Below are 15,191 nucleotides of genomic sequence, written 5' to 3' on the forward strand. Positions count from 1 at the left end.
CAAAACAGTACCTGCCATCGCAGTAATTTAAATATAAAATACAGACATTTGTGCACATATACTGCTGTGCTTCACAAATGTATTTATTGAGCAAATGCTTACAAAATGCAGACATTTCTTTACCATGTTAGAATTTGTATATAACAGAGTATAAATTGTACTTTCTGAAAAGTGATCACTGAATTAGTTGGTCTGCAGGAAACAATTAGGTAAAAACGAAAGTAGAGAAGCAAAATGTTCATGCTACAAAGTGTTAAAATCAAAGAATGTTCTTTTCACATAGTACAGTAATACAGCCTTAATATTACTACAGTACAGTATTAGTACTGTAATACAATACCTGAGAGCAATACCATATAATTATCATTACCCTTTAATATTAATATTGCAAGCTGCTGTGAAGGTTTTATGGCTTCTTCTGGGTGTTGTTTTACTATATTAAATAATTCTTAGGCATTTGTATTATTTTACATTACTTTAAGGAATATTGGAATATATGATATAGCACTGTTAACTGTATTGTACATTATAGTTAATATGACGTGCATTTGAAACACATGGCCAGTTCTAGTACTGTGTTGCTACAAACTCTTTTGTGACTCCCAAGGTCTTCATTACTCCCAATATATTTAAAATCACCCCAGTCATCTGGCACTTCAGGAGAATGGCTAGGCAGCAGTATGGAGTGGTGGTTAAGGCTCAGGTCTCAGAACTGGTAATAGGTTCAAATCCTTCTGTTGTTCACTGAAGTAAGGTACTTCACTCCCAGCTGCACCAGGAAAATTCCCTGCTGTACGAGTAGTTCAAATATAAGTCACTTTGGGGGGGAATCAATTCTCAAGTTAATAAATCAAATAAATTAATCGCTGTTTTATTGGAAGCCTTTTTCTCTTGAAACATCCATGTTGACTTGAGAGCTTCTCTTTCTCCTGACCCTTCATGCGGTTAAAGCAAAGCCAGCCTTACCGTACAGTCGCTCTCTGGTGCCCACCCTCTCCGATGGCACGCGCACCCTCATCGAGCCACGGATGTTGCCCGTCTCCTCCCCCCGGTGAGAGAGGTAGGTGTGGAACTGCTGCGCCGTGCTGCCGATCATAGACTTCAGAGCGATCACACACTCCCCTGCAAATCAGAGCACAAAGCATCACCGCACAGCTCGGCTCAGCTCGGCTCATCGTTTCCACACTCTTCGCTCTACGTAGAGAAACATGCCAAACGCATTCCACAGCATTGTGTAAGCACCTTAGATTAAAACAGATTTCAAGCTATCTTCCCTTTTCAGCACAGTTGCAACATATCTTGCAGTCATTGCTCACTTTTTCAAAACTCTTTTCAGAGCATCTGAGTTCTTTTCCTGTCCTTCACCTGCCATTGATATAATAACAAAAATAATGGGCACCTTGTGACATCTGCTGTTTGAGATGTGGCATTACAGAATGTACGTATGAAGAACTTTTACCACCACCATGTCAATCAGAGACCATACTATGCAATGTGCTACTAAGGGGACTTCATAAGAAAAAAAAAATGTACCATAAGATTCGTATCCATCAAGCGATTTGACAGTTAGCAGCAGATGCTGGTCCTGCAGGTATTCAATTTCCGAAAGGATTGGCTTCAGCTGGAGAGAAACACTCAGGTCAGACAGATAATGGCAATGCACAGTTCTCTACACTGATGGAACAGGGCAGAATGCAGCAAGCCCCACAGATAATCACTAAAAAAAACAACAACCAGAGAGATTCAAACCTGTTTCTTCCAGCTACTCATGCTATATTTCTCTACATCCACCAATTTTGTTCTATACTGAACACCATTATCAAATTATTTTGCCAGTGTACAATGCCAAGTTTTAAAATCTCAGCATTAAGAAACCACAAATTGGTAAAAGTACTCCAAAGTCAGGCTGCTCAGCAGGGTCCTGCAGGTTCATGTTAAGACAAAAAGCCACATACCCTTAACATCAGTACCCATGGCACCTTTCAGATGCAGTTCCACTGCATCAGTCTTTCTTGGTCAAAACTACAAAACGCTATGTGATGGGATACACCACAAACCTGTACTACCGTTTACTCACCAGAACAGAACACGGAGAGAAAAAATGAACCTTTATATCACAAAGCCTCTCCAATTCCTTAGCCTTTTACACTCGGCCACAAATACTGACAACGGCTTTCCTGAGGCAGGTGTTTTATCTAGTGAGTAGCTTAGCACCAAATGGCCAGACCACAGCCTTTCTATGAAGAGCAGAGTCCAGAGGTCAAGTCTCTGCTGTGGGGTGTGGTCTTGCGCAGAAGCCGGCGCCTTACCGTCGTCAGCTGCTTCGACGACCAGCCCACTCGCAGGAAGTTCACGTTGTCGCTGCTTTGAGTGTCGTTCTCGTAGCTCTTCTTAAACTCTGCAAGGGGACGGGGGGGGACGGGAATGATAAAATTAGGGAAACCTGAAGGACACAAAGGACATAAAAAAACCCCAACACACCTTGAACAACCATTGTCCATCCACCTCATCCCAATCCTGCATCCTCCGAAGAGAATTCAATCAGTTCAATCTAATTAAGCCCCAGCTCATATCTCATTATAGGACATACCCTCCAGGCAGGTGGAGTAGAATTCAATGAAGAACTTGGTGCGGCTAGCGGTCTTCACGATGGCTTCAATGTTCTCAAACTCAATATAGGCCTGCTCTGACGATTTGGGCAGCCCTGCCATTGACAAGCAGCAGGCACAGCGGAAAACGACACCAAATGAAAGTGAGATTTTAGCATTATTTCATGATGGGAGGTTCTTACTTTTATTTAATTTTGTGAATAAAACAACTATAAGAAAATTAATTTATTAAATTAATGGGTTATTAAGATGTCAAAACATGCAAAATAAAAAAATGAATCATAACCATCTTAACTCTGATAACTGAAGCTGAGGAGTAGATGTTCTAAGCTCTATTTGCATTACAATTACACATAAGAGAACTAATGCTGAAACTGCAATCAATACATTTATTTTTTTAGGTCCTGACATTTTCTAACTGTAAACTTTTAGGATCACCCACCTTTCTTAGAGACAAACTGAGAGGTCACGCCCACCTCAAATGTGGCAAACACTGGAGAATGATCACTCGTTACGATCTCATCTGTACAACCTGGAGTGAATGCAGAAACAGGGTTCATGCAGAAAAAAAGGAAATTTACAATACCAAAGAATATCAATATTATCAACAGTGAATAAACAAAGCCCAGTTTGATTAAAAAAGCTGGGACATGTGTCAAAATTCTGTCAATAATGTAAGCTTCCCTCTGCAAAAAAATGAAATCAAAACGTGTGCAAAAACTTCGGACAATATTTACACACATACCATAGGAGTTGCACACGATATGAGTTTCAGGGTAGGACTTCCACAGAATTCGGTCGCACCAGGAAGGAACATTTGTCCGCATCTAAAACCCACAAAAACACCAACGTATATATTGCAGTCTGTATAACCATGTCTTTTTATTAAAACCACATCCTTTAAGGCAACACCAGAATGATTCTGCAGCTCAGAAGAAAGCAAAATGATGACCCGATTTTCTTGCTCACATCATTCAGTGCTATAGCAACTTACAGGAAGACCATTTGCAACTACCAGAAACAGAACAGTTAACGTGAACTTTGATCCCCATTTTCTTTGCTTTGTTTTGTAAGAACTGGTACCTTTTTCATCTTCAGTCAGGCTCTTGAACACTAGTGTCTACACCAGTGGACACAAGTTGTCTAAACTTTGGCGGTATTTTCAGTTTATCAGCATTTTATGCCTTTGTAAATGTATGACATGTTTTCAGTTAAAATCAACAATTAAATCACATACTGTATTTGATTTATTGTGGACCCTGTGACCTTAGGGTAATGAAGGTGGGACTTCCCATCAGTGTATCCAATTCTGCCACCTATAACTAGGTGGGACTCTCTAAAGCGAACATGGAATAAAGGAAAATAAGAGGGGGTGGCTGTACATGCTCCTTTCAATGAAGCATCACCACCTCCTATCAGCCACCCTGAACAACGTTAACACAAGGTGCACATCTTACCCCTGTTGCTTTCTGTTTCTGCCACACATAGGTGTCCCGGGAGCCCCTCTCATAGCGGTAGGTAGGGGGATATGATATCTCATCTTCAGCTGAAAGGGCAGAAAGAAAGACTCTTTACGGTGTAGCAGCTAAGGGCTGTACTATATAACTACACTTCTGCATTCCCTTGAGGTTCTGCACTGTACAGGGTCTAACACAAGAATATCAAACATTGGACTCCAACAAATGGGGCAAAAACACATAGAATAAATGTATATTAGACTACACACAGATATCTGCCCACTATAAGACACGCCCACCCAGAGCCAGCCCTGAAAGCACAGGTTACAGGGCAGGACAGAGAGCAGGTGAGTGTTCTTGCTCTACACAAGACACCAGTCCTGTGAGGGGCCATGGAGGAAGGGACAACTTCGAATAGCCAATCCAAACCCAGCCTGCATGTCTCTGAGCAGTGGGAGGAACTCTGAGCACCTATAGAAGACGCACGCAAACAAGGGAAAAACCTGCAAAGAGTCAAATACGGGACCCAAGAGCTGGGAAGTAACATTACTAACCATATAAATATACATATAAAGTACACACAGACATCAACATGAACACACCAAATCGCAGGAACACTTTGTTCTTCTCTCTCTCCAGGTTCAGCTGATCTACTTTTAGCAAGGGATCAAACTCCTTCCTGTTGATGTAATTCAAGATTTCCTGTGAAAACAATATATACATATTATTAATGAGAATAACAGGAGCTGCATACTCTCCTCAGTATCACCAACTACGCAAGTTAGCAGCTGGTAGGTATGCTTTTTAATGTTTGGCTGGAATACCCTCAGGTACATATTAAATTTGTTTTGGAAGAACTGAGCCAGAGAATAAAAACTGTTCTGCTGAACACACATTGTCAGGACATTTACTTCTTCTTCTTCTTTTTCTTTTTCACAGCCTTACTCCCAGACTGACCTGGGGTCAGCTGCTTTGGTTGCTCTTCTCCACTTGTCTCTGTCGAGCACATCTTCCTCACTCACTTCACATACCTCCATATCTTTTCTCACAAAATCTATCCATCTATTTCTAGGCCTGCCTCTTCCCCTGTTACCTTCCACCTCAAATTCCATTACTCTCTTTGTAACTTCCTCAACGTCCCTCCTCATGATATGTCCATACCACCGTAACCTCGCCTCTCGCATCTTCTCAACCACATCCACCACCCTACATCGTCTACAGATTTCTTCATTTCTGATCTTATCCTTCATTGAAATCTGCAGACATTTACTGTAAATGCAAAATTGTCTGTTTAGATTTAAAAAATGAGAACGGAACAGTTTTGGTTGAAAATGAAACACCTTCTGCAAACAATACATTCATTTTTCTCCTGTGCTATCACATTGCAGAATCAGCCAACTGAACTGATGCTCTGAATTACAAAACTTGAATTGTCTTGATGGTGAACTGCAGACCCCCTTCTATTAACGGGAGACCCAAAACCGTCTAATTTTCTCCTGATATTCAAGGCCACAGAATCAGGGAGCCACTGATCTCAGGTACTGCACCTGTATGTCCATGTCCAGTCTGTAATTGAGGTCCCCAAACCAGAAGAGATGAGTGAATTTCAGTGAAATATCAAAGGAGCTGAGCTGTTTGTCTCCCAAGGACAGGAGCCGGAGGATGTCAAGGTAATTCTGGTTTCGTCTGGGGACAAAAAAAGCAACACTTACATTGTTACTACTAAACACAGCTTATTATATATTTTCATTCTTATAACTGATTGATGGGTGCGATTTGCTAACCTTTAAAAAAGTGCTGGCATTGGTAACGTATGATGTGCAAACTATCACAATTGTTAACATAAACCCACTCAATGGAAGGAATGAGCAGTGTTACCTGGCAACCTTTTCATTGCCCGAGGTCAGGTGGCAATTGACAAATCCAAAGGATGTTCCATTGAACATGAAGGAAACACCGACAGCACCTTTGTTACCTAGTGAGAGAGTGAGACGACAATTACCATATCAAGCCTGGAGGCACAACTTCTAAGCAATAACACTCCGCCTATGCCCCACAGCAGTACTTTGTTGCAACCAGCTCTTTAACTTTTTATTTTTCAAAACAGCAGACTGGAGGGGCAGCGGGTTAAGTATTGCTGATTTAAAGTAACACAAGTACCAACGTATGGAAAGATTGAGCCTTTACACACTTTATGTAGAAACACTTACAGGAACCCCTTTTAGGATCTCCACTTTACAAGAGGAAAAAAGGGCATTATTCTTCTGACTAATCTTTTGTGAAGGTAAAGTCATAATACATTAAAAAGGGAAAAACAACCTTACCCAAAGGCAAATAAATTTGTATAAATTACTTGTGTTCAGGTCTCTTCATTCTTGGTAATTATATACTAATTGCCTACCCCATTTACTGTAAATAGTAATTAAAAATCTTCATTACCCTCCAGGTTTCAGATGTTATTTTAACTATAATAATTTTAATCATAGAACTTGAGATTATTGTACACTAGATACATCTATTTTCTTTTGGAAAGAATATTTGCCTGGCTGTTTTATTTAGCTGCTGGCAAAAATAAATCCACAAGCAGAATCCACTTATGATGTGAAGTGAAAAGTACCCAAATAATTAACAAACCTTTGGTAAACAGGGAAAGAGAATCGACCAAAGGTAAGCTTCAAGGGACATCTTGTGGTTTAATACAAAAGTCAAAAGAGAAGAACCGATACTGATATTCTACTATAAAGTCACTGTGTCGACTATATTGTTATTACAAGTCACATAACATGTAATTATTATCTATTTTGAAAAGTATGCTGCACTCACACACATCTGCTTCCATCAAATTTTAACTACAGGAGCAGGCCTAACTCAGAATTGTAAGATTAAAAACCCTAGAAAAAACAATTCTTCCTATGACTACAAATGTCTGAGCAGTGTCCGGGCTGACTCAGAGGAGTACTGTGGAAGTGCACCAGGAAGAATATACAGCAGTCTGCATGTACCTGCATGAGTAGGAATTATAAGGAATTCTGGAGCTTGTTGGGACAGAGGGCAATAACCAGTGGTCCAGAAGCAGTTATTGAGCTCAACTTTTCAAAAACATGCTGAGCTCTCTCAGCAATAAAGATAAGAGGCTGTGGGGGAAAAAAAATGCTGCTCTGTGTTAACAGAGACTGTTTAGCATACTGTATGTCATTTTAGAAATTGTGGGTGACAGTACTCAACTATGTACTGTTTAGTAGTTGTACTGACAAGATATTGAAAAAAAGTTGCTTTTGCATTACTTTTGCATTCATTTTAGAGAGCTTAGGTGATGTTGTTTACCTGTTCTATGTGATTACATTAAGCCTGTAATGTTTCGGCAAGGCATGACTCGAGCTGTCACAAATGGAAAATTTCCCATAGTAAAATTTACAGCAGGTCGGTCACAGAGGTCTGCTGTTACCATGGAGCTCCTGCCTGTGGTCTCAGCTGGTTCAAGCCGGAACTTACCCAGCGTGTTGGCAATCCCAGTCTTAACGCTGGACATGCCCACATGGCTGATCCGGTTCTCATGTTCTGGTTTCACAAGGACAGCAATCTTTATATTCCATAGTGTCTGAATAGCAATCTGAGGAGAAAAAAATAATTGAAAGATTTAACACAGGAAAAAGTCTCAATTAAAACAGCAGTGTCTAATACAGTTCTTTAGAAAATGATTTGGGGAAAAAAGTATTTGTGCTCAAAAAGCTGATTTTGGTCCTATTCAATGATTCATACAGCCCAAAACAGAAATCATATTCAGCGTAGACAGCTCCTAATGGAATACAGAAATACAGAAGACTATTAACAAAGACTGTTTTAGCTGAGAGCGTAGCCACCAAGATAGAGTTGCTTTAAAATAGATAAACTGTTAAAATTTAAATGATCGCCAACATTCACAAGATCTACTAAAGCAATTACCTTTTTCAGGGACAACACCTTGTTTTAGCTCCTTATGTTAAACTAATTTCCAAGGTATTTCATTCACAAATTCAAATGAGTCTCAATTACATCTCTCTTCTTTAACAATCAGTTTAGAAGAGAAAAGGCAAAGCTATTTAGCAGTGGGTTTCTTTTGCCTTCATCAGTTTCTAACAACTTGGCACTGTGTGAAGTGTGGTGTCCGATACCACCGCACTGCACAAAGTCCATCTCACTCACTGGTTTGAAGTCCATCTCCGTGCACTCCTTGAGCACCCCACGCAGGGTCTCCACCCACTCCTTGTCGCAGACGGAGTTCTCCTGAGTGCCGAAGACATAGATGTCGTGAGGGATGGTGACCGTCATCTCATCCAGCGTCTTCCCCAGGCCCCGTGACAGAATCCAGGAGCTCATGCTCTTGGGAGGAGGTACACTGCCTGGAATAGAAGAGAGCACCACAGTGTCCCTCTCAGCTAGGTCCGATTTTCACATGTAATCTAATAACCTGGGACTAATGCAATAACGACTCATTTATACTTTTCAGACTCATTTTTAATCTCTGTAACCTGTAATAATAGGTTAAATATTGTATTGATATTTGATTTACAATGAACATTAATTTATCATTAAAATTAAAACAATAAAACAATCCTTTTTCTGAGTATTAAGTGCTAAATATTTTAACGGTGCCCTTGATGAGATGAGATGAAATGAGATGCATTCTAGTTGAGACATTTTAATTTACATCTCTGCAAAAACAGATGGTATTGCAAATGACTGGATACATACCCATATTCCATGTCCCAATGAAAATAGATATCATGTCTGGCTCATCTTGATTGGAATGTTTATTCTTCATGAGTTGTAGAAGCTGGCAAAAGGCTTCCCTTTTCTGATGAAATGGACAGACGAAGAAGAGGACATTAACCTTTTCGTGGGTTTGCCTTAGTGTACCAAAGTGCCATGCTGAGGCATCCCCTTACCTTGGCACTGGCGAAGATGAAGTCCTTCCTTTGGCTCTTGTCCTTCTCCTTCTCAAACACGATACCCAGCTTATTCTGTACCCGCTGGGATTTGATCAGCTGCCGAACTACAGAGATAATTGTTCACAGAGGTTAGGGTGGCGAACACCATATACTGTGGGGGTGATATAGCCAGCAGCTGTATTACCCTGCAACTCACAACTGGCAGCCCACTGAAGCTGATCAGAAGGCCAGCACATGGATGGGAGACCTCCTGGGAAAACTAATGTTTCCACTGGAAGAGGTGTTATTGGGACCAATAGGGAAAACTCACCCTGTGGGTTGTGTGGGTCCTAATGCCCCAGTATAGTGACGGGGACACTATACTGTAAAAGAGCACCGTCTTTCGAAGGAGATGTAAAACCGAGGTCCTGACTCAGGCATTAAAAATCAGAGTATTTCTCAAAAAAAAGTAGTGGTGCTAACCCCAGTGTCCCAGATAAATTTCCTCCTTGGCAGTCATAATGTCCTAATAATAATGTCCAACTATCAGTTGGCTACATTACTAATGCGTGGTGAGTGTACTGGTGAAATTTGGCTACCTTCGCATCACCCAGGTGGGTGCTGCACATTGGTGGTGGTGGTGGAGGGGAGTTCCCATCACCTGTGAAGCGTTTTGAGTGGAGTGTCCAGAAAAGCGCTACTGTATATACGTGTAAGGGATTATTATTACCATGTGCCATTAGAGACAAGCTTGTATCTGAACCATTCCTTGATCTTTTGTTTAACTGCTTTAAATGCTTGACATTTCTTTTATTTAAGCTGAGCAGTCTTTTTATGGCGGGTGAAGGGTGTGTCTGCAGGTCTTACTCTTATCGTGAGTGAAGGTGTTCCAGTCCTCCTGAGAGTCCTTCACCTTCTTCATGACCACCAGCTTGCCTCCCTCCACATCCACGCTCAGCGTGTGCTTCTGGGATTTGCCGATCTTGGTGAGGTCTGCCAGATTGACATCCAGCTTCACCTGGCAGGTCAACAGCACAACCAGACGTCTCAAAGTCAACCCAGGACCCCCTCCAACAAAATTACAACCTCGCCCACACAGGCTATGATTACAACAATGAATATGCCAGGATGACATCTCTTTTCACCCAACAACGCTCTTGCTACAAATCATTCAAAACAGCTTTCTGCAATCTGCAACCTGCACACACTGTATGGGACTCGAAATGAAATGAACACAGGCAGCCACGAAACTCTCAAAAGTTATATTAGCAATTTCTACAACATGGATAAAAATTGATGACTTTAAAAATTTGGTAAAATCGCTAGCATATCTGGTGCATTGTTTTTTCAGGTCATTTTTTCATTTCTATCATCTGGTTTTCAAATATCACTGAATCAGTACGGAAACGCATTGCTGGCAACAAGGAAAAAATGTTTTGCCCACTTATCTCGTAACTACGAGAAAATTATCTTGTGATATTACAATTGTCATATAATACCTATAATGTCAGTATGTGCGGACTTACAGTTTTAATCAGTGGAACCACCATTTCTTTGATCTCTAAATGACACAAAACTGGTCCTCATGCCTATTATGATTCTGTTCATATTTCCTAAAAATTGCAAGATTTCATTATGACTAAACCCCAATCAAAAGTAAATCGGTACAAATTCTGCAGCGCTGGATATCGATGCGATCATTAAACCGAAAGTTCCAGCCAAGTTCACGGTAACTTTTACATGTGCTCAATGCACAACGCAACAGGTTGTACATACACTGAAGTAATTATTGCTATCTCATAATTACGAGATAAGGGGGGCATATTTTTTGTCCTTGGTGGCAGCAATGCGCTTCCATAAATCAGAGAAGGATTCTCAGTGTAAGTTAATTTAAAAGTTAACCAACAGGGGGAAGTAAAAGCCCAATCAGATGTTCACAGCTTTCCACTAGCTTGCTAGATAACAGCTGTTCTTTTTCTGGAAGCACATAGACTAAAAATAGCATGTCGTTCAAACACGAAGGAATGATCTCATCATCCTGTGAAACCTTGTTATTTTTCTAAAAAAAAACAACAGATCCACTCAGATTCTCCCTCATCACTGAGAAATGGACCAGAACCAGTTTTCACCTCGTCATGTCTGCATGCACTCACTCTCCCACCACACACACTTCTCTCTCACAGAGGAAATGACTAGCAATGGAAGAGCTCGCCAACACTAACACTAAGCTTACAAATAAAGAAACAAACAATTTCACAGCAGCACGACAAAAATAAAAACCGAGATGCCATGTTACTGCCAAGTGCAGCAAAAACCAACCATGAACCCAAACAGATTCTTTAATACTTTCCAATATGTTCAGCTCTTACTAATCTGCATCTTTTCATAAAGTCAACCTAATAACATTGCAAGTGGCTTAATTACAATTCCACACTCAGGTGAAGGATTACAGGCCCACTTGTCTGTTCCACAGACCAGGAGGCACAGGTATGCTGCGTGTAACATTTCCGCTGGGAGCTGCTCGGTCCGTGTCGATGCTCTCAGCAGAAAGGCTCACCTCAAAAGCCTGGATGGGAATGACTTTGCTGTGCTGTGTGAAGAGATTGGCCGGGTTAGACAGGGACGTGATGCTCATATCCTGAAGAGCCTTCAAGGCCTGGAGCACAGGAAAGAGAAGCAATCAAAGGAAAACAATCAAAATATTAAAAACACATATGTGGCACTTTCATTTCACCTCTGATTTCTGTTGTGAAGGCTGTAAATTCGTGTGTCCGAAGAACAGTTTAATTTATGGTGGATTTGATACATTTCTTTCTTAACGTAGACAAATTATTTGTGATGGTGCAAATACATGTGTTGGCATCCAACTCACAATAGGTTGTTGTAAGATATTCAGGTCAAATGTCGGCGTGACTACAAGGATAGGTATATTTTTACCTTTGACAGTGTGGAACACGTTTTCGAATTTAAATCTTAGTTTTTCGAATTTGGTCACTTTAGTTTTGAAGTTATAATATTACACTTTATATTACACGTACAGAAATGTTACACAGCCAGCAGCCATATCACCCTGCAACTCACAACTGGCAGCCCACTGAAGCTAAGCAGGTTTGAGCTTGGTCAGTACCTGGATGGGAGACCTCCTGGGAAAAACTAAGATTGCTGCTAGAAGAGGTGTTAGTGGGGCCAACAGGGGGCGCTCACCCTGCGGTCCATGTGGGTCCTAATGCCCCAGTATAGTGACGGGGACACTATACTGTAAACAGGTACCGTCCTTTGGATGAGACGTAAAAAACCGAGGTCCTGACTCTCCGTGGTCATTAAAAATCCCAGGATGTTTCTCATAAAGAGTAGGGGTATAACCCTGGCGTCCTGGCAAAATTTCCCATTGGCCCTTACAGTATAGTGTCCCCTTACCAATCATGGCCTCCTAATAATCCCCATCTATGAATTGGTTTCATTACTCTGCTCTGCTCCCCACTGATAGCTGGTGTGTGGTGAGCGTTCTGCATCCTATGGCTGCCATCGCATCATCCAGGTGGATGCTGCACATTGGTGGTGGAGGTGGTGGTGGTAAGTCCCCATTACCTGTAAAGCACTTTGAGTGGAGTGTCCAGAAAAGCGCTATATTCATATATATATTCATATGAATGGACAATAAGATAACTGTTTATATAGTGTTACAGATGGAACAAGTTACAGTAATTAACCCTAAAGTCAGGGATATGGTTCAGACTAGACTAGGTCTTATAACTAACCTATAATTAATCTGGAGTAAAGACTGGTTATTTAATAAATCAAAAATTATATCTTCCTATTATCAATGTATTCCAGTTAGAAAATATTTCTAAATGCCTTAAATCTAAAATGTTGCAGTGCATTTGCAGCAGGAGAATTGGAAATTCTACCAACACTGTTAGAAATATATTTTCTCACCCATGGAATGGAGTAGTAGTTTGTCTTTTTCAATACTTTATTTGGAAGATGGGATAATAATAATAATTATAATAATAATAATAATTAATAATTGCTTACACTTATATAGCGCTTTTCTGGACACTCCACTCAAAGCACTTTACAGGTAATGGGGTCTCCCCTCCACCACCACCAATGTGCAGCATCCACCTGGATGATGCGACGGCAGCCATAGTGCGCCAGAACGCTCACCACACATCAGCAATCAGTGGGGAGGAGAGCAGAGTAATGAAGCCAATTTATAGAGGGGGATTGTTAGGAGGCCATGATTGATAAAGGCCAATGGGAAATTTGGCCAGGACGCCGGGGTTACACCCCTACTCTTTTCGAGAAACGCCCTGGGATTTTTAATGACCACAGAGAGTCAGGACCTCCGTTTTACATCTCATCCGAAGGACGGCACCTGTTTACAGTATAGTGTCGCCATCACTATACTGGGGCATTAGGACCCACGTGGACCACAGGGTGAGTGCCCCCTGCTGGCCACTAACACCTCTTCCAGCAGCAACCTTAGTTTTTCTGATTCTTATGATTCTGAAGTTTAAAACATAGCTACACATAACTGAGGTTGCATGCCAGAAACAGAAACACAGGAAGCTTGTGTTGCCTGAGCAGTTTTGTGGCCAAGCAAACTAAATGCAAATAAACTTTGTGTCTCCATTCATGTGCATGCATATTACTTTTTAACAAACATACCTCTGACTGACATACTGTGTTAACAACCAGCAAACTGAATGACAGAATGCAATCCCGACAAAAAGTAATGTATTCTTTTGCTGTTTTTAAAATATAAAAAATATTTTAAAAAGAAACGCCCAAATAAAAGTTACATATTTTTGCCACAAAATAGGTTTAAAAGAGGAAAAATACTATATCAAGGTCACCTCTCCTGGTCATACTGTCAAGTACCACCTTTGAGGAGTTAAGTTATATTTACATTATGAAAAGTTACATTACAGCATTTCGAATCCATTAATTTCTTACTTTCAGACTTTACGGCTAATGCGGTTCTGCCGACAATGGTATTGACCATGACCCTACCCGAGTCCGACAGGGCCCGACAAAGTATCGGGTTTCGGGTCGGTTTTTCACGTTAAACTTCGCGCTCGGACCGGGTTCGGGTTTGTTTTCTGATACGTGAAAATGAATTATTATTATTATTATTATTATTATTATTATTATTATTTATAATTATTTTTTTTATTATTAGAACAAATCCGTAACTCGTTCTCGCTCGTTCCGCGCTCGCTCGTATGTGTTCAACAGAGCCTACCTAGCTAACTGTTCGCAATGGATGAAATAAAAACGAAAACTCACAAAGGGAGAACTACTCAAAATGGCAAATGAGTCGGAGACGGCTTCGTTGTGGAAACATTATGACCGCGTGGTAACAGCAGATGAAAAACTCACTGGTCACGTCGTGTAGGGCTTGCAATGCTATTTTGACTTACGATAGCAAGACGACTGGTACGTTTTCTCCACAGCGACACGTGGACCGCGGATACAGCAGCTGATAGCCAGAGGCAAATGAGGAGCGTTTTGTTCCACAAGATTGCAGGAAAAGGTTTTACAGATCTAGCGCATGAGCTAATAAACGTGGGAGCTAGCCGTGGTCGTGTCCCAGCAGAGAGTGTGATCCCACTACCATCTCTTGACATGTGGACCGACGATGACCGTAAGGCAATTACTTGCCACTGTATGTAGCCGGCACTGACTTAACTGGTGCGAGAAAGTACTCTTGACACCGACATTTGTCTCTGGCTAGCTGCTGCTGTAGAAAGGCTGTATCCACGGTCCACGTGTCGCTGAAGAGAAGACGCGCAGATGCTCTTGCTATCGTAAGTCAAAATAGCATTGCAAGCCCTACACTGTACGTGACCAGTGAGATTTCTATCTGTTGTCACTATAGCAGATGAGCACAGCATTGTAAAACTGCGTCTGTGAGAATCCGTCTCCGTGTTTGACTGTGTCTACTCTCAGTCTTAGAGGAAAAGAGAGTGACCGATTTCGGGTTCGGGTTTCAAACTTGGCAGTACCATTCGGGTTCGCTCGGGTCGGGTTTCAAGGTCTCGGTCTGGCTTCAGTTTCATGCCCGTGCAGACCTCTATTACCCACTGCTGCCTGTATGAACCATGTCTTGCCTTTTAAAATTCTTCCATTATTTTACTCAGATCCCACTTTAATAACAATATTATTGCTGTGCTTCAATTGCACTGTAATTCCTTCTAAGTGGTCTGTATCTC

General features: G+C 41.2%; 1 protein-coding gene across 2 annotated transcripts in view; it reads right to left on the reverse strand.

Moving 5' to 3' along the window:
* Positions 1–15,191, reverse strand: part of inppl1a (inositol polyphosphate phosphatase-like 1a) — a 51,289-nt gene that overhangs the window by 6,715 nt on the left and 29,383 nt on the right. For both annotated transcript variants that reach the window (XM_069190121.1, XM_069190120.1), the window contains exons 8-23: positions 11,531–11,629; positions 9,841–9,991; positions 8,992–9,098; positions 8,798–8,900; positions 8,249–8,445; positions 7,559–7,676; positions 5,945–6,041; positions 5,614–5,752; positions 4,669–4,768; positions 4,067–4,155; positions 3,355–3,436; positions 3,052–3,141; positions 2,591–2,704; positions 2,310–2,398; positions 1,534–1,621; positions 967–1,122 (exon numbers count right to left, since the gene is read on the reverse strand). In XM_069190121.1, coding sequence (XP_069046222.1) covers positions 967–1,122; positions 1,534–1,621; positions 2,310–2,398; positions 2,591–2,704; positions 3,052–3,141; positions 3,355–3,436; positions 4,067–4,155; positions 4,669–4,768; positions 5,614–5,752; positions 5,945–6,041; positions 7,559–7,676; positions 8,249–8,445; positions 8,798–8,900; positions 8,992–9,098; positions 9,841–9,991; positions 11,531–11,629 — 1,819 coding nt within the window. The remainder of the gene's footprint in view (positions 1–966; positions 1,123–1,533; positions 1,622–2,309; positions 2,399–2,590; positions 2,705–3,051; positions 3,142–3,354; positions 3,437–4,066; positions 4,156–4,668; positions 4,769–5,613; positions 5,753–5,944; positions 6,042–7,558; positions 7,677–8,248; positions 8,446–8,797; positions 8,901–8,991; positions 9,099–9,840; positions 9,992–11,530; positions 11,630–15,191) is intronic.

This window comes from Lepisosteus oculatus, chromosome 5 (genome assembly GCF_040954835.1).
Source record: "Lepisosteus oculatus isolate fLepOcu1 chromosome 5, fLepOcu1.hap2, whole genome shotgun sequence".
NCBI classification, from domain to species: domain Eukaryota; kingdom Metazoa; phylum Chordata; class Actinopteri; order Semionotiformes; family Lepisosteidae; genus Lepisosteus; species Lepisosteus oculatus.